This window comes from Cryptotermes secundus, unplaced genomic scaffold, assembly GCF_002891405.2.
Source record: "Cryptotermes secundus unplaced genomic scaffold, Csec_1.0 scaffold1437, whole genome shotgun sequence".
Classification (NCBI taxonomy): domain Eukaryota; kingdom Metazoa; phylum Arthropoda; class Insecta; order Blattodea; family Kalotermitidae; genus Cryptotermes; species Cryptotermes secundus.
In genome coordinates, this window is record NW_019731298.1 from 351,522 (window position 1) to 370,708 (window position 19,187).

The window sequence follows — 19,187 nt, forward strand, 5'->3', positions numbered from 1 at the left end:
ATACTTACTTTCACAATGCACTCTCACACTGAGATGGTACCGTTAAATAACCTGGGGCGGTGTATTTGTCCTTGAAACTTTCCAAAAATTCTTGCATTCTTTCACCCCCACCCTAGAACATTGTGTTCGCATAACGGGACGAAATAATGCAGAGCTCGGTTCACACTAGTGCGAAAATAGTGTTAAACTCACCATGTGAAACAAAAGTGAATGAATATTAAACAACATATAAACTTAAAAAAAAAACCCCGGTTAAGCCGCAAACCGGTTAATCCGCCCCCGGATAATCGAGAGTTGACTGTAGAAATATTTACTGTTTATGGTGGGAAGTGTCTGACGCGTAAAGCTGTTCGCAGCTGGGTGGAGAAATTCTCTCAAGGAAATTTGAAAGTTGCAGATGATGCCTGACCAGGTCGCCCTGTTGAGATTGCAACAGGCAAAAGACTTCTATACTGCAGGTTGTGACATTGGTAAAGTGATGGGACAAGTGTATCAATATTGGTGGGGGATAGGTTGACAAATTAATTTTTTTTTCCAGGTCCAAATATCACATGTTTCATGTTTTATATCCATTTGTGACCTCAATACTGACACTCACTTGTAGCATCACTCCCTTGGTCATGGAGCTGAGCCCTTTTTGAAAAACCACCGATTGTGCAGCTACTCAAGAACTTCCCAGCAGTTTATGGAACCAGAAGGTTCATTACAGTGTTCACAAGAGCCCTCCATTGGTCCTCTCCTGAGCCAGATCAATCCAATCCATACCATCCAAATCCTATCTCTCTAAGATCCATTTTAATATTGTCCACCCACTTATGCCTTGGTCTTCCCAGTGGTCTCCTTCCTTCTGGCTTTCCCGCCAATATCCCATATGCATTCCTCTTCTCTTCCATTCGTGATACATGCCCTGCCCATCTCATCTCCCTTGACCTGATCATTCTAATTATACTTGGAGAAGAGTACAAGCTATGAATCTCCTAACTATGCAGTTTTCTCCAACCTTCTGTCACTTCATCTCTCTTCGGTCCAAATATTCTCCTCAACACCCAGTTCTCAAACAACCTCAGTCTAAATTCCTCCCTTAATGTCAGAGACCAAGTTTCACACTCATACAGAACCACAGGAAAAATTATGGTTTTGTATATTCTAATTTTTAACCTTTTAGACAGCAGACGAGTAGATGAAAGGTTCTGAACTGAATGGTAGCAAGCATTACTGAGTTCAGTCTCCTCTTAATATCTTCCTCAATCAGGTTTTGATTTGTTATAGTCATTCGCAAATATCTGAACTGTGCCACATTTTTAAAACATCTGTTACCTATCTTTATGTCATGATTATGCCCTGCATTTTGGTGACAAGATAGCAACATATACTTAAGTTTTCTGTGTTTACTTCTAGACCAACCTCCTTACGAGCATCAATTAAAGTTTGTGTGTTTTTCTTTATGGTATCTACGTATATTGTCACCCAGTAGATTCACATCATCAGCATAGACTAACAGCTGATGTGGCCCATTCAGTCACACCTGGTTCTCCTGGACCTTTCTAATGGCATATTCTAAAGCAAAATTTAAAAGCAGTGGCAATAAAGCATCTCCTTGTTTTAGACCATTCTGGGTAGCAAAATTATCAGACAAATGTTTACCTATACAGATGAGTACCTTCAATCAGGACACAGTCACCTTCTTCCAAATCTGTAAATTACTCAGTACTCATGATCTTTCCATCATCAGTACCCATTAAATAGGAGAATGGGTGAGCCCTATACAAATTCTGAACACAGCTGTGAACTATTTCTGCCACTGCTATTAATAAGACCACAAACATTAACCCCATAATGAGCCACTTTGCTGACTGAGCAATCCCAGTTCCCCTATAAATGTATGGATGACAAATTGAAAGACTCTCACAGCTGAGAGCAGTAGCACAACTCCAAGAGTCATGAGACAGAAAAATATGGTCATGAGTCCCACAGAACTCAGAATCCAATAAGTACTGTGCTGGTGAGGGCCAGCAGCAATTTACCTGTCCAACTAACCAAAGACTCTGGTTTATCAGGTATATCTGGGGATAAATAAGCACGCTGATGAACTCATGATTTTAATAGAATTTTTAGACAAAAATGAATCTGTAAGAATGTTATATGAAAACTCTACACATAAATAAAGAAGATATCTCACTTCATACCCAGATTTTAATTAGAAAGGACCAGGGAAATGCAAGTAGAAACAATCACCGGTATGAAGAGTACTATCTTCTGCATAACCACTGCTGAGAGAACCTCAAATTTTACATAATCATCTGAATGTTATATTATCCAGGGACAATGAATTTAACATTTACCTTATAAAGACAGGAAAAAGCATTGGTACAGAAGTGATCCACTGAGAATCTCACCTTGACTAGAATGCTTTCTTTCTGACAACAATGGAGGTAGAATCCAGGGTGGCTTGTCAACAGAGCTGGTGAACTGTATTGGAGGTAATACATTCTTGGGACTAACAAAGCCTGAGTCAGTTAAGTGCTGTGAACCCATCTGACTCCTGGTGCCCTCTGAACTTGTCTCATTTACTGACAACTGTTTCTTAACTCTCATCTCATCCTGTTGTGCAGAATTTTGTCTGCTGGGGTCTTTGCTATGATTTTCAACACTTTGCCGTTCTTTTGGTGTAGATTTTTCTGCATCACTTAATTGGTGACAAGCTGCAATACCATCTTCTTTTGAACCTTTGTGACTTTGTGAACTAGAATATCTACTGGATATCTGTTTTATCTGTTTTACTGCAGTCACTTTACGTGATTCAGCTGGCAATTGGAAACCTCTTTCAATGAAACTATTAGGCAAACTTGTTTCAGCATTCATAGGTGTCACTCTCGTATTTGTTAATTTGTGTTCAATGTTCCTGTTCTTGCCATCTGATGAATTTGTCTCATGAAATGACTTTTGTTTCTCCGAGCCAGAATCAGAACTTGCCAAATGTTCTGAACTAGTACTGCCAGTGCTAAAGCAAAATAAATTTGATTTATCAGCACACTGCTTCTTCTTTAGACTAACTGGAGATTCTTGAGACATACCAATCTCTTTCACAAAAGCTTGTTTTCTGAGAAACATTGGTTTGGATTTTTCTTGTTTTAGGTTGCATTTCCTTATTTCAGCTAAGTCAGTCTCATCTAATGAACTAGCTGGACCCAGTGGAGCAGGAGCTGTTCGATTCATTCGATGTAAGAAGCGGCGTTTCTTACGTTGCAGTACCTCCAGTTCAAGTTGATCTGGAAAATCATTCACAGTAAGAACATATGTACAAATTTATATGCAATAATACAATTCCACCCTCTGACCTAACTCTTAGTATCACCTTTGTTTTATATATTATACAAATGTAATGTTATGCACACACTGTTATTGTTTAATAGCTTCAAGGACATAAAACAGCAAATGAGGAGAATGTAATGAATCTCACCAAAAATTTGTAATAGATTACCTATTCTTCTTATAACCCTTACTCAGGAATCTCACCAACTGCTGTCATGTATTTTTATACTGAACCATATGCAACTGCTAACAGGAAGTCCATTGCCTCGAATAAGAAATTCTGGGATCTTAACTATGAAACGTAAAACAGTGTAAATTTTCGTAGACAGAACTAGAAAAATGAAGTGTAAATCTAGGCAAAATGTGAAGTTACAGAAATGTAAAATCCATTAAAGTTATGGATATTTGACCAGGACCACAGAAACAGTGAGTAAATTCATGAAAAATTTACAGTCTGGGATTGTAAAACTGAAGTTCCAGTGTAATAATGAATGCAGTTTTCAAAGGCAATCCCAAATTCTTTGAGACTTCAAGGAAACCATTAACCAACATCATCAACAGTAAGGTTCAGTATGACTTCATGTCATCACAGATATGAAAAATGTGTGCATGTCTGTTTGATATGGGTAACATTTTTGGTGTCAAGTGCTTTTCCATGCAAGTTTTCATATTACTGTTAGTATTTTTCTCAGGAATTACATTTCATATGGATGTTATATGGTGCAATCATTTTAGAGTGTCCCACAAATGACTGAGCCACTCAGGCAGAAGAGCATGCAGCTCATCCTGTCTAGTCATTCTGTGGAGATATGCACTGCTGGTGGAATTCATCTGTTGCTATTGTCAGGAGATTTTTCTAGCCTAACACTGATTTCATTATTACTGCGTAGGGGAAACTGAAACACAAACTGTTTGTAGGCAGGAAATTGGATGAAATTAGTGCCAGATTTGAACATTATCCTCAAAAACCCCTTGAACACTTTGCAGAGAAAATTGACATTTATAGTTTCATGTTTACTCTATTTATAGAAAAAAATTCATAAATACATACATTTTATGGAGGCACCAGGGTTATTTTACAATGCTGCAGTATCTAAACTACATAGCTGGAAATGCCAGAAATGTGTTTATAGCAACAGAGCATTTCCAGCATCTGCTGTAACCTGGGTTAAGTTATTTTCATTTCATCAGTCTATAGGTTTGTCAGCCCCCTAGTATTCTGCATCTTCACTGCCTGGCTAGACAGAAGGAGTATCGGGATCTTCCACCTGAGCAGCTCAATGATTGCACATCAGAAGTGCATAGGGACTTTATGGACACTGTATTATTCCACACAGAGTCCCACAGGTGCCATACGTACTTCTCCTCTGTTGGTACCATGCTGAAAATGAACGTGTGTGAATAATTCAGAGATAGACAGCAGTGTTAGTTCATGTGAGATTTGAAAATACTTGATGTCATCCCAGAAGACCGTAACCTACTCAGTATTGGATCATGTTCCATGTGGAAACTTCTGTGACCCTTAGTGACAAAAGGAAGTGTTTCTGGATATTGGTGTATTAACAAAATATGATCAGACTGAATCCATCTATCTACCACAGAGCGCTGTAACATATATTTATTTACACCCTGTATGTATATATACACACACACACACACCAGGGTTGGAACTTTAATAGTGGCAACTATTTATTTACAGCTGATACAAAATAGATGCATGTTTCATAGTTTTACTGTCCTTCAATGTAGTCACCAGCATTGTGTACAACCCATTGCCAGTGATCTGAAAGTCGTAGGATACCTTTAGCATTGCCTGTTGTGTTAATAGTTCAAATGGAGCGGTCTACTGCCTGAAGATCTCTAGAACAGTTCCAAAGCGAATGCCACAAAGTGGTTCCTTCATCTTAGGAATCAAGTCGAAGTCACAAGGGCTTAAGTCTGGGGAGTATGGTGGATGGTACAGCACTTCCCAGCCCCATCGATAAAAACAAATCAGCCACAACTTGCCATTTCAGCATTTCCATCAAATCATGCGTAACCCATTGTGATGCAATTTTTCTCATGCCCAGGTGTTCCTTCAGAATGTGAAGCACAGTTGTAGGCACTAATCCTGTCTCTCGGGCCACCTCACGAATTGTATGGCATTGATCACTCTCCAGTAATGCGGAAAGAGCATACACTTCTTTACTGACACTAGGATGACCTGGCCGATGCATGTCTGCCACATTTTGGCATCCCTCGTTGAAGGCTTTTACCCACCTTACCACTGTTCTGTAAGGCAATGCAGATTCTCTGCAAGCCTCTTGAAGACCTTGATGACACTGTCTTGCTGTATGGCCTCTGGCATATTCAGTCTTTATCCAACTCCGTTGTTCCTGTTTCAAAAACATCATGACAACACTACATTAGACCGCCAGCTAAGACGAGGCTCTGTTGTTCTCGTCACTGTGCATGCGCATGATGTGGGAAGCGAGAGTCCATTTGCTCTGAGGTAAGGTAGGTATGTAACTAACGTGTGGTATAAGCGACATTATTTGGTTCGGTTGCATGGCTTCTCTACAGCAGTGTTGCCACTATTAAAGTTCAAACCCTCATATATACTATACACACACACTGTTTGTTCACAAAGCCCCAGTTTCCTTGCTCTGGTTCAGACCAACAGAAGAACTGCTGGGTACAATCAGGCACAATGTTGCTTACGCTGGAAAAATCTGGGATGTCAGAAAGTGATAGAGGAAATGACTGCTCCTGAATATTGTAAATGAATTCCATACTGACAAGGTTAAGCACTCAAGGAGTCATATTATGGGTGTAATTGTATTCAAAAGACAAGAGATAAAATTAATTTAATTTACTGTTTTTATGCGTCAATTTGTCAATATTTAATTGTGCCTTGCAAAGATTTATTCTTCCTTAATCATAAAAGTGTACATGAAATACTGTACCTGAAATGTAAGCAGATTACTGTAGCAGTTCTGAATCATCTAGATCACTGAAACTCAACTGCTTGGGTAAGTACATAATGCATACCTTTGATAAGCTCTGTGACACTATGAGAAGGACTTGGAAACTCTCCAACAATGACAGCACTCCCAAGAGAGTTCTTATCATCAGCACCAGATATCAAGCTTTCCCCACTCCTTGCACTTGCAACTAACACCACTTCATCACCATCAATGTCCACGAATCTCTTCACATTACTAGTCTGTCTATTACTATCCCAACCATCAAAATGGTTTTCTTTTCCTTCATTACTAGGCTGTATTTTCTTTGGAGATTCTTTCACCAAAATTACTCTGGTATTCAATTCTGGTTCCACAATTGGAGGTACAGGGCTCTTGATGTCTTCCTGCAGCAGGAAAGAAAGAGTACATAGGGGCAGGCAAACATACTGTAGCATAGCGACCCATTACTAGTTAACAACCATGAAACAAACACGTTCCAATGGCAACGAATCCACATGCATTAACCCTTCCGCACCGACATCCGTGTGCTTCACCGACCCTTTANGAGGAATGGTTGGAAACGTTGTTTTTACACAATCTGTGCCAAGAAGTTATAAGCAGGACAATTAGAGCAATGGGCCAGTCTGTGAAGCAAAGACTAGGAGGTTGGTGTGAGATGGCTGTTAGCCTGGGAGTTAGTAGAAGCAATCAGTTCAGTTGTGGAGTATTAGCAAGTGGGCAAATGATGTGAGCATAGAAGCTGAAGAATCTCTACCATTAGAAGCCATTGCTAGGAAACGACTAGTGGAGACTGTAACAGACTGAAAACACTAGTGTGTTACAGTGAACTGTAAGGTGTGGTCATAAATTGTGCATTAAAGTGGTCAATATATCAAGTCACCAATCCAAATCCCATCTATAGCTACCCAAACATATAACAATACGAAACTTATGGAAAACAGACACTTAAGAACTTTCAATTTTTAATCTCATGGAGGCAAACAAATCTGATTAGAAGAAAAATTAATTAACCAAAAGCTGTAAAAACTTCTTATAGTGAAACAACTCTTTATCTGTCTGCATGAATGTTCTGTTCCTCCTTCTAACTCCTGAGCTGTCTACCTGAATTTATTAATATATTTCATATAAGTATATAAGGTTTCAGTAACATTCATAACATTCAGCCTAAAAAAACAGGTAAAGGTAAAACTATCTCTGTAACAGGCCGTGGAGGCCCATAGGGTTGTGAGATGTCGAAACTCCCACAGTCAGCTCACACATGGTGGTGAGGTTGTCAGCCTTACATGCTGGCCGCCCTTTAACCCCAGGAAGATTCCAGGTACTCATTTCTGTCAGAGGCTGAGTCAAACCCAGGGCCATAATGAAGCTGGAAGGATTAGGTCAACTGAAAAATCCATTTACCTCATTGGCTTGTAGCATAATTCATCAATAAACTATGCTACCATTTACCCACTGGTTCTTACAAAAGAGGGCGAATTTTGTCCTGCAAGAATGTGCATGAAGGGAAGAACACAAACTAAGGGTATCTGAAAACAAATTGCTGAGAAGAATATTTGGACTGAATAGGGATGACTTAATAGAAGGCTGGAAGAAACTGCATAACGAGGAGCTTCATAATTTGAACTCTTCGTCAAGTATAATTAGAATGATCGGGTCAAGGAGGATGAGATGTAGCATGTAGCAAGCATGAAGAAGAAGAGGAATGCATATAAGGTTTTGATGGGAAAGCTAGAAAGAAAGAAACTAGTAGGAACACCTAGACATAAGTGGTAGAATAATATTAAAATGGATCTTAAATAAATAGGATGTGGTGGTATGGACCAGTTTAATCTGACTCAGGATAGGGACCAGTGGCAGACTCTTGTAAACAAAGTAATGAACCGTTTGGTACCATAAGATTTTGAGAAATTCTTGAGTAGCTCAGCAACTGGTGGCTGCTCAGGAAGGCCTCAGCTCCATCGAATGAGTCTGTTAGTTACTTTAGTTAAATTAACTGAATGTTCTAATAACTTTTACAGAACAACCAATTTCCTTGACAATGGATTTAGATTCACTAAAAGGCTAGCTGCAGTACACGTACTACATAATATGGTTTATGACAGTGTGATTCTTACTTCTATTGTTAAACTATTGTCTTGCATGATCTGAAGTTCTCACAGCAGTGGTTATTAAGGGCACTATCTTCTGGGATATAACGTTGTGCAGTCCCACGAAAGTTAACCAACATTTCAGAGGAACATGCCACTTCCATCTTCAATGTCAAAGAATAAGCCAAGCAAGAAACCAGCATGAGAACAGGTGGCAAGCACAGCAATCGACTTGCCAAAATTTTGGATTATTTAGGAAACAGGAGGGAGGTGGAAGAGCGGAACTCAGTTATCATTGGCTCACCCATAAAACAGACCGAAACCGCCAGCACCCACTGGCTTTCACACAATAACCAAGCAAACAATAGGAGAAAACAACGGGATATGAGGATTGTCCTTAAAAGGGGCACTTTTTATGTTATAAGAAAAACCAGTACAAGTTGTAAAGGTGTAGTGGGCAAGGAACTGATGAGTAAGGGAGAGCTCATGTGTTTCAGTCACAGACATGCGGTGGAGGGCTAAGCCCTAAGCCTCCACCCTGTTGTCCCAGTTCCCTTCTGCTGCCTCTGCTCCTTCACCCTCCATCACATGCCTATGGCTCACACACACACACAATTTTTCTCCCTTACTCGTCAGTTTCCCACCCACCACACCATTACAACTTCTCACGTCTTTTCCTAGATGAGCAAAATGTTCCCTTTTAAGGGCCATTGTGATATCCTGTTCTTGTCTCCTACTGTTCTGCTCGGTTGTTGTGTGAAAGCCAGTGGGTGCTGGCAATTTCATTCTGTTCTGTGGGTGAGCCAATGGGAACTCAGTTCCGCTCTTCCAGCTCCCTCCTGTTTCCTACATAATCCAAAATTCTGGCAAGCTGACTGTTCTGCTTGACACCTGTTTTCACGCTGGTTTCTTGCTTGGCTTATTTTTGACCCTTAAGATGGAGGTGATATGTTCCTCCAAAATGTTTGTTGACTTTCAGCGAATTACATGACATTATATCCCTCTTCAACAAATTTTCTTAATTTCCCTATACAGTAAATAATATGATGTAGTAAGCTAAGGTAAATATCATTTCAGCACTTCACTCAATCTTCATCCAGTATCTGGTTTTCAAGTTCTAGGCTTGAACATTTGTGGGCATTCAATACCAAAGCAGTCAGTACTGTAATGATAAACAGAAAAGAAATATCCAAACGATATTTTTAAAGAAACTGAAAAGGGAAATCCAGATGTTGGAATTTTTTCTGTTCTCAGAATTTATTACATAAAGAGAATACATACTTTGATGAGAACCTAACTACATGTTTGATATTTCTAGAAAGCATACGAGGGGGGACCCAAAAATAACCGGAAATGACCTGTTGCGTGCGCATGCTTTGTAGTTACGAGTTGTGCTGCTAGGTGGTGTTAGCTGGGGGTCTCCCGCGACTGTTAGTGAGCTGGTGTCAGTCTGAGTTAAGTGGTTTGTCTGTGGTGCTCTGTTGTGTGCGTTCCTGTTTCAACCCTTTGGCGATTAGTGAGATGGCCGACCAGAAGGAACAAAGAGTGTGCGTGAAATTTTGCTTTCTGTTAGGGAAAACTGCAGCCGAGACTGTTGGGATGCTTCGGCAAGCCTTTAATGATGATGCTTTGGGGAAATCACAGGTCTACGAGTGGTTTTCCCGTTTCAAATCTGGCAACATGTCAACAGAAGACATGCCACGCCCCGGGCGTCCTTCGACAGGAAGAAATGACGAAAACATTGCCAAAATCAAACGTGCAATTGATGAAGATCGTCGAAAGACCATTGACCAACTTTCTGAGGAAACGAACATCTCATGGAGCACGGTCCAGCGAATTTTAACCGAAGGTTTGCACATGAGACGGGTGTCTGCAAAATTTGTTCCTCGCTTGCTCGGAGATGACCAAAGAGAAAACCGCGTGAATGTTTGCCGCGACTTGAAGAGTGAAGTGCAGTTTTCCCTAACAGAAAGCAAAATTTCACGCACACTCTTTGTTCCTTCTGGTTGGCCATCTCATTAATCGCCGAAGGGTTGAAACAGGAACGCACACAACAGAGAACCACAGACAAACCACTTAACTCAGACTGACGCCAGCTCACTAACAGTCGCGGGAGACCCCCAGCTAACACCACCTAGCAGCACAACTTGTAACTACAAAGCATGTGCGCGCAACAGGTCGTTTCCGGTTATTTTTGGGTCCCCCTTCGTATGTCCATGATCTGTAGAACTGAGCATGTTCTGGGTTTAGGTCATCCACGTCTAGCATGCACCATTACCCACTTGCATGTTTCACACTGATTTCATGATGTTATAGAAGCCCATTAAACCAAGACTGTGTTTATGCTGGGACAGAAAACTCACCATTATATCAGCAATTGGCCTGAAAGGGTCTGCCATGACAATGTCACCATCACTATCATCATGGATTTCTCCATTGCAGATTCCATTTACTGTAATACCACCTGCAATGTCTTCACCTCTCTCCTCCCTTGCTTTTCGTATTCTCTCAAGACGCTCCTTCTTCTCTTGTTCTTCTTGCTTCCTTTGCACAGCCACATCGCTTTCCACTCGACTGTTCAGGTTACTGTAATCTCTAATAATGCAATTAATCAACCACCTAAAGAAACACAAATACATTATATTAGAGAGTAACAGACCAAGGCTGGCAGTAATAACTGCATCATCACATTTAACTGTCTGGCCCAAATACAGGCTCAAACTAGTCAAGTACAGTCCCTATAGTGGTACTCGACTCTTACATAATGTATCATTATATGCCTCACAAATACTGAATAACAGTATTTGTTTACAGTATGGTAACCTGTAACATCAAATAAGTTATAATTTGTACTTGAGATAGTACTAGCAAAAAAGGAAAAAAATCCAGTGACAGGTTAGGAAGATTATGCAGGACAGAGTGGTTCATACCAGTCTATTGTGGCAAGATGAATGAAAGTCAGAATTCTGGGGTCCAAGAATCATCACAGAGGAGTCCATTGCTATGCAATGGGTTGTTAAAACATGTTTCTGTGGCAAATAATTCACACACAACAGTCAAGGAACACTGGTCCATGCACAAAGCTGTATAAACACAGCCAGCATGATCTGAAACTATACCGAGAGAGAAAAATATGGTCATGAGTCCCGAGGGGACCTGGAACTAAGAATGACTGTGCTGGTGAAGGCCAACAGTAATTTACCCAAAAGCCATAGCACTGCAAGGCAGTCAGTCAGTTACAGAATGGTTGTAAGGCAGAAAAATATGGTCATGGGTCCTATTGGGCCAGAAACCAAGAATGCTGGGAAGGCCCAGCGGCAGTTTGTTAAACGGAAGCAACAGCCATTAAGTACCTGTATAGAAACATGATGGAGAGAGGTTGTACGAAATCAGTGAGTATGTGAAGATACAGCAGACTGGAAATACTCAAAATGTACTGTGATTATTTGTGCATTATGAAGAGGAACAGAAGTGCTGTGATTATCTGTAATTAAGAATAATAAGTATCCAATATATATTATTATGTATTATTATTATTATGTCTATTTGTTCATTACAAATTTCCAGTGTTGCTCCTACTTCAACCAAATTTAGCATGATAGGAGAGGACCTCTCCAGGGACATTTTGGACACTTCAAAATGTTCATGGGTTTAAGTCCAGGCAAACTTATTTCTCCATTATTTCCTCTGGAATAAAGGCACTTAGATCATGAACACAATGAAATCATTAGCATATATGATACAACACATTGGAACAAAACCAGCCTCCTGTCAAACATAGCTAACAAGTGCTGCATGTATGATACCTATGTGAAAAATGGTTATGTAGGAATGGTAAGGAGAAGATACTAGCATAAATTTCATAATGTTACAGTTTTACACAGAAAAATATTCACACAATCACAAATAAATTAAAGGAGGCAGGGTCATTAATGGACAAAACAAGAACAAAATCAAAATGCTCAGTGCTCAATGGAGACTGTATGAAATCAGTACTAAGGCTTGAACATTCTCTTCAGAAATCCGATACCTTGAACAAAAGACCAGGATTGCAAGTTCGCTGTTTCTGCAAAGAAACTTCAAAGTATGAACCAGAGATTGTCAGGGCTGCCAAGAATGCATGCATAAGAACAGGGTCAGCACTGCTGTATATGAGTTAATCTGGGTGAGTTAAGTTTGGGATTTGATGGCCTATAGGTTTTTTGATTTCAGTGGCAGTCCAAGTCTTAACAGTTGGCTGGACAGATACAGTGTGAGTTTTTTCTACCCGAGTGGCTCAGCAATTTACAGCAGGCTATCAGATAATCATGCTATATAGAACTATAAGATCTAGCCAAGATGAAAACTTTAATTTGTATAGATGCTGTACAAAAGAAAGAACAAAGAAGCAATGTTCACTGAATTACAGCAGAGGCAGATGTCACTAATAACTTTGTGTATATATACAACTCACCTAAAACCATTATGAATGGCTGTATCCAACTTCCTATGGGAATTTTTTACTGCTGTAGCTGTACACATTTCCACCAGGGTGTGACAACGATGCTGATTCACCACAGCTTCAACATTGAGGCGTTCCACAACATCCAGTTCATCTAGGGCTCCTTCACAGTCCTGTTTATTTGCTAAACTGCAAACCACATGCACACAAGAAATACACATACAACCAAAATACATTATAAATGATACAAAATCCGTCCCAAGTGCAAACAATATATATTATATGTCCTTGATCTTGTGCTCCTCTACACTACATGTTTCGGCCTCTAACGGCCATCATCAGGTGTATACTCTTACGTTACTGTGATATATAACGGTACCTCTCTCTCCCCACTACCCATTCCCCCCCTACACTCACCAACATAAGACACAGCACACAATACATCAGACAGCACACGTAGTAAAGACATGCAGCGGCACGCACACAGGAAGACTACACAGAGATAGTATAAATAACAATACAAACACATAAGAAAATATTACGTACATAAAATAATAATATGAATATTTGTATATTACAGATAACACCTGTACAGTGTGGAAACAAGAACTAGCTGCTGCAGCACTTAGACATAGGGCGATTGACCCTAACAATTTTAAATTTAAAATTTAGAGAAATTTTTAAAGGATTTTAAAATTATAACTAAAGATTTTATACTGCTAGTACAGAAAAACCAAAATTGACGTGTGCAAAATAATCTACATACCAGACAGATATCAACGAGGTAGGTGTTGATAATAACGAAGAAATAACAATGTGTTTTTTAAATGTTAAATTTTAGACTGGGTTCAGTGTGGTAGCAACGTAAGAGTATACACCTGATGATGGCCGTTAGAGGCCGAAACATGTAGTGTAGAGGAGAACAAAATCAAGGACATATAGTATATATTGTTTGCACTTGGGACGGATTTTGTATCATTTATCGTGTAGAGTGCAACAGGATGCTTAAATATAATATTGAAAATACATTATTATTACTCATAATTTTAATACCTTAAAGTACATGCTAAAATCATTGCTAAGAGGACATATCCTGTGCGTAAAAATCCAAGTTCAATGATAAGTCATGATGGTTTGAGTTTGATCAGGAAACTGCAAATTCAGAAAATGAACTGAAATCCATTAACCACCTGGGATAATCCCTTCATTCATAGTTATATAGTATGCATCGCATACATGTTTTTATGCTCACCACCAATCCATGAACTCACCTGTGACAAGTACATTAGTGTTTTTCTGAAGCCCTGGCTTATATCATGTTGTGGGAACATCCCACATACTATCACGCTGTTTTGCCGATTAACGGACAACACTCACTCCTAAGTCAATAGCACATTGCTGTCAGCTCTCATATTTATACAGCACCCGCTGTCCAGCTCGCTTTTCACTATCACGCGCGCTAACCAATCACATTGCTGCCACCACTCATATTTATACAGCACTCGATGCCCAGCTTACTCATAATCATTACACGCGCTAGCCAATCAGCGCTCACAATCGCAACTGCAAGTTTCGCTCCTCCATCAAGCATGGTATAAAAGGCGAAGCCCAAAGCTCGCAATCTTCAGTGACCACATCAGCCAGTCAGCCATCACAGCGATCGGTCTTCGGAGTCATTGGCTCTTCATTGCGTCAGGGACAGCTGCCTCGGCTCTCCGGTGGTCATGCCCAACACACCGGGCAACTGGTGCAGCTTCCGCCACTCCAGCAACCGCGCTCCACGACCAGATGTCTTCCAGCAACCACGCTCTGTGACCAGGCAACTTCCGGCAACTGCCGCACTGCGACCAGACAACTAACTCAGCTGCCGCAACATAAGCCAACACGCTGTAGCCAACATCTATTTCTACCGGTGAATGCAGCCCTACATCACTGGCCAGACAGACCAGCCGAACGGCCGTAAAACTATCTACCGCAGTAGAACAAACGACCCTTTTCAGGGCCCGCAAACTTTCCGAAGTGGTTGTCTATTGGAGTATCGACAAATCCCGCAAACTTTTTGGAGTGGTTTGTCTATTGGAGCCTTGACAATCCCACAATGTCAAATAAATGAAATTAATTACTGGGCATGTTAAACACAGTTTTCTTTAAATATGTTTCTTCATACACCTACTGTAGTTTCAACATGCACAGGTACCGTGTATCTGTTATGTGCAAATACAGGGTAATATTTTTAATTGAGAACCCAATGTTAGGAATGTTAATGAGGGCTAGGACCATTTTGGCCAAACTCTACGTGAAGTACACAGTGCATGTAGTACACAACATGTGTTTCAGGTGAAGTGTTACTTAAAAACTGAATCATTTAAAATAACTCGTAAATTTGGATGTCCAGCACTAGCAAAGTCTGTGATATGAAAGTCTGTGAAACAGTTCATGAAGATTGGAAACATGATCATAGCAAAATGTGTTTGTCAGTTGACTGCTGTTACAGAGACCTGTATAGAAGAGGTTAGTGAGAGACTAAGTGCAAGTCTGCACAAGTTGTTGCAGAAACTCAGACAATACATGGGAATGTCATAAAACAGTTGCTGCAAAGCAGTGAAGTCATTGCAATTGTTTCCATACAAAGAGCATGTTAGTTAGCAATTTTACCACAGGGCTGTGAAAAATTACATCATTAAACTCTGTGGTTTTAGTCCACAAGCGACCACTGCTTGTCAGCAAAGTTAGTGCCAACTTTAGCAGATTGAGGATGTCGTGTGGTCACTGCAATGAATCCCCATGGCTGTTAATCTCGGTTTTTGAGACCAGAGCTGCTATTTCCTTGAAACAGCTCCTCAATTAACCTCATGAAGATGAGTGGACCCTGTTCCAGACTCACTACTTCTCAGAAAATCTGGTAGTGCCGGGAATCGAATCCAGACCTCTGGATCTGTAGCCATTAGACCACAGAGGCGTTCAAATGACATCATTATCATACGTAACTGTCTGCAAAGTTGGAGAATGACTTGCATGTTAGACATAACTTTTTACTCAGATGAGGAATGGTTCTATCTTACAGGTTATATGAACTCTCAAAATACTCATAAGTGGTTGACAAAAAATCCCCATACAGCCCATGAAACTCCCCTTCAACCAGTCAAGATTGATGTGAGGTGTGCAGTGTCTCACCATAGGATTGCTGGACCAATTTTCTTTGAAAACAACCATTAACTCAACACTATACTGTAAAAGTCCATGAGTTCCATTGATACCTTACTGATGACAAAATTGCTGTAGCATGGTTTTAGCAAAACAGCATATCATGCCATACAGCATGGGCAACTATGCATGGGTGGTTGCTGTTGATCAGAGATCAAATTACTCTGAGAGAACTATGGGGCCACATTTCAGACAGTGCCTACCAAAACAACCCATGCAATATGGATCAAGTGACAACTAACATATCCAGCAACACTGCTGACACTGCACGACGATGCTGTATGCAGAGACTATAAACACGCTTCCTCATACTCAGTTATGTATGCAAACTGGTAGTGCTGGTGCAAACTTTCAAAACTTTTTGTAACAAGATGCATCGTAAACACCTTACTTTGAATCAAGTTCTCATTTAAAAAGTCACCATATTACACACATAATTTTGCCACAATGGCCCTATACCTCAAATATGTGATGTTATTAACACTACTAACAATTGGCTCTCATTTTAAAAAAACATTTTGTATTGAGCTCACCAACAAGCAATATTGAGTGGTTTTCCCTGAGATGAATAAAGTTTTCAGCACCTATGTAATCATATAATTTTCAGATGTTAGCAATGTTGTGCCAAATTTGATTCATTCTTCCATTATGTTGACACGTGTCTCCTGTTTTTCTGTGTGCTACCGTGAATAGCACATCTGATTCTCTAAATATCCACTTGAATTTATCATCTCCATTGGTTTTACCTCTTTCTGTACCTGGCCTTGTCAATTTCAACTCCTTTTTCTATATCACCAATTTTCTGACTCAATAGTTTTGATTAATATGATGTTACTTTCCCGCAGAATTTTGTCCTGTCAACTTGAAGATGACTTCAGACTTAGTACAACCATCAAATACTTCAGATAATGTTGTGCAAATAGGCCACAGATCAACACAAGAAACTGAAGATCATGCTTAGCATGTGGGTTGCCTGGTACATCCTTCCCCCTCTTTTTCTTTTGCACTGAAGTTTCATATTTGTTATTTACAAGTTGTATTATGTGTGTACATTACTATCTTAAATGTCCTTCAGCTCTTAACATGGACTTATTTTCTTATATGTTGTCTACACAGATCTGTTCATAAACAGAGAACAGACAAAGCCATATAATATAATGTCTGTATTAACATGGACTTATTTTCTTATATGTTGTCTACACAGATCTGTTCATAAACAGAGAACAGACAAAGCCATATAATATAATGTCTGTATTAACATGGACTTATTTTCTTATATGTTGTCTACACAGATCTGTTCATAAACAGAGAACAGACAAAGCCATATAATATAATGTCTGTATTAACATGGACTTATTTTCTTATATGTTGTCTACACAGATCTGTTCATAAACAGAGAACAGACAAAGCCATATAATATAATGTCTGTATTAACATGGACTTATTTTCTTATATGTTGTCTACACAGATCTGTTCATAAACAGAGAACAGACAAAGCCATATAATATAATGTCTGTATTAACATGGACTTATTTTCTTATATGTTGTCTACACAGATCTGTTCATAAACAGAGAACAGACAAAGCCATATAATATAATGTCTGTATTAACATGGACTTATTTTCTTATATGTTGTCTACACAGATCTGTTCATAAACAGAGAACAGACAAAGCCATATAATATAATGTCTGTATTGTCTCATATACAGGATGTCCCAGGAGGAATGGACCAAACTTCGGGAGGGTGTTCCTTATGTTAAAGTATGCCGATATAACCCAAAACACCTATGTCCAAAGTTGAACGGTTTCAGAGATAATGGCCAGAGAAGTGTCAAACTTTGACTGGCATTGCACACTTGTTGATTACAAAATACATATTAAAACTGGCAGGAATATGTGGATTCTGTAATGTTAATAATGTACGTAACATCAAACTAACTTGTGAGTGACATGAAGCCATAAAATTGAAGTACAAAATACTCGCTCGCCATGTCATAATTGTCCTTAGGGTTTCCAAGCACTATACATGACACATGAATGGCAAGTGCTGACGTAACGTGCTGACTGCGCGTTCTGGCATAAGCCAACCACATAAGCACGGCTAGTGTGAATCACAGCACTCAAGGACAAACATAGATAAGGCCTCTCAGCTGACAGGTACAGTGCGTGGACCTACCAGAAGACCACACTTTTCTTGGGCCATTATCTCTGTAACCGTTCAACTTTGGACATAGGTGTTTTGGGTTATATCAGCATACTTTAACATAAGGAACACCCTCCCGAAGTTTGGTCCATTCCTCCTGGGACACCCTGTATGTATGTTACTTATTTTGGGAGTTTAGTTTCCACCAACAGTACCTTCACAACTTAAGGTACCTAATGTCAAATATGAATTACATGCCTTGTGAGCATAGGAAGATGACAAAAAAGATCCAGTTTCTAAAACATTGTGTTTTGACAAATTCAGGACAACAGACAACATCCAAAATTTCTCATGCGTACTGCTGCCATATACTACTGTCAGAAACCCCTTATATTTAAATTGTTGTTTAGACTGCTAGACTACCTTTTATTTTTACATACTGGTAGAAGCACATTATCTGTTTATTTCTGCAGATAGTGGCTACATAATGTTACCCAGCTGGTGCAATAACTGTACAAATGCATATATACATTACAATGTACATTTGTTTCTACCATACATATTATTCTTAGTCAGTCTTATTTCAGCACCCCTTCTGTGTGGTAAGATTTTACAAGCCACTGTAATATTCTTCTTTTATTAGATAGTACATAATAAGAACATTTTGAGTACATGTGTTTTTGTTCACATACATACATACATACATACATAGGAAGGGGGACCCAAAAATAACCGGAACCGACCTGTTGCGCACGCATGCTTTGTAGTTACGAGTTGTGCTGCTAGGTGGTGTTAGCTGGGGGTCTCCCACGACTGTTAGTGAGCTGGCGTCAGTCTGAGTTAAGTGGTTTGTCTGTGGTGCTCTGTTGTGTGCGTTCCTGTTTCAACCCTTTGGCGATTAGTGAGATGGCCGACCAGAAGGAACAAAGAGTGTGCGTGAAATTTTGCTTTCTGTTAGGGAAAACTGCAGCCGAGACTGTTGGGATGCTTCGGCAAGCCTTTAATGATGATGCTTTGGGGAAATCACAGGTCTA

The 19,187-nt window shown here is 39.7% G+C and overlaps 1 protein-coding gene across 2 annotated transcripts in view; it reads right to left on the reverse strand.

Moving 5' to 3' along the window:
* Positions 1-2,338: 2,338 nt before the first annotated feature.
* Positions 2,339-19,187, reverse strand: part of LOC111867006 — a 21,183-nt gene continuing 4,334 nt past the window's right edge. For both annotated transcript variants that reach the window (XM_033752505.1, XM_033752506.1), the window contains 4 exons: positions 12,819-12,995; positions 10,729-10,984; positions 6,343-6,661; positions 2,339-3,269 (listed from right to left, as the gene is read on the reverse strand). In XM_033752505.1, the coding sequence (XP_033608396.1) occupies positions 2,344-3,269; positions 6,343-6,661; positions 10,729-10,984; positions 12,819-12,995 (1,678 nt within the window). In that variant the 3' untranslated portion in view covers positions 2,339-2,343. The remainder of the gene's footprint in view (positions 3,270-6,342; positions 6,662-10,728; positions 10,985-12,818; positions 12,996-19,187) is intronic.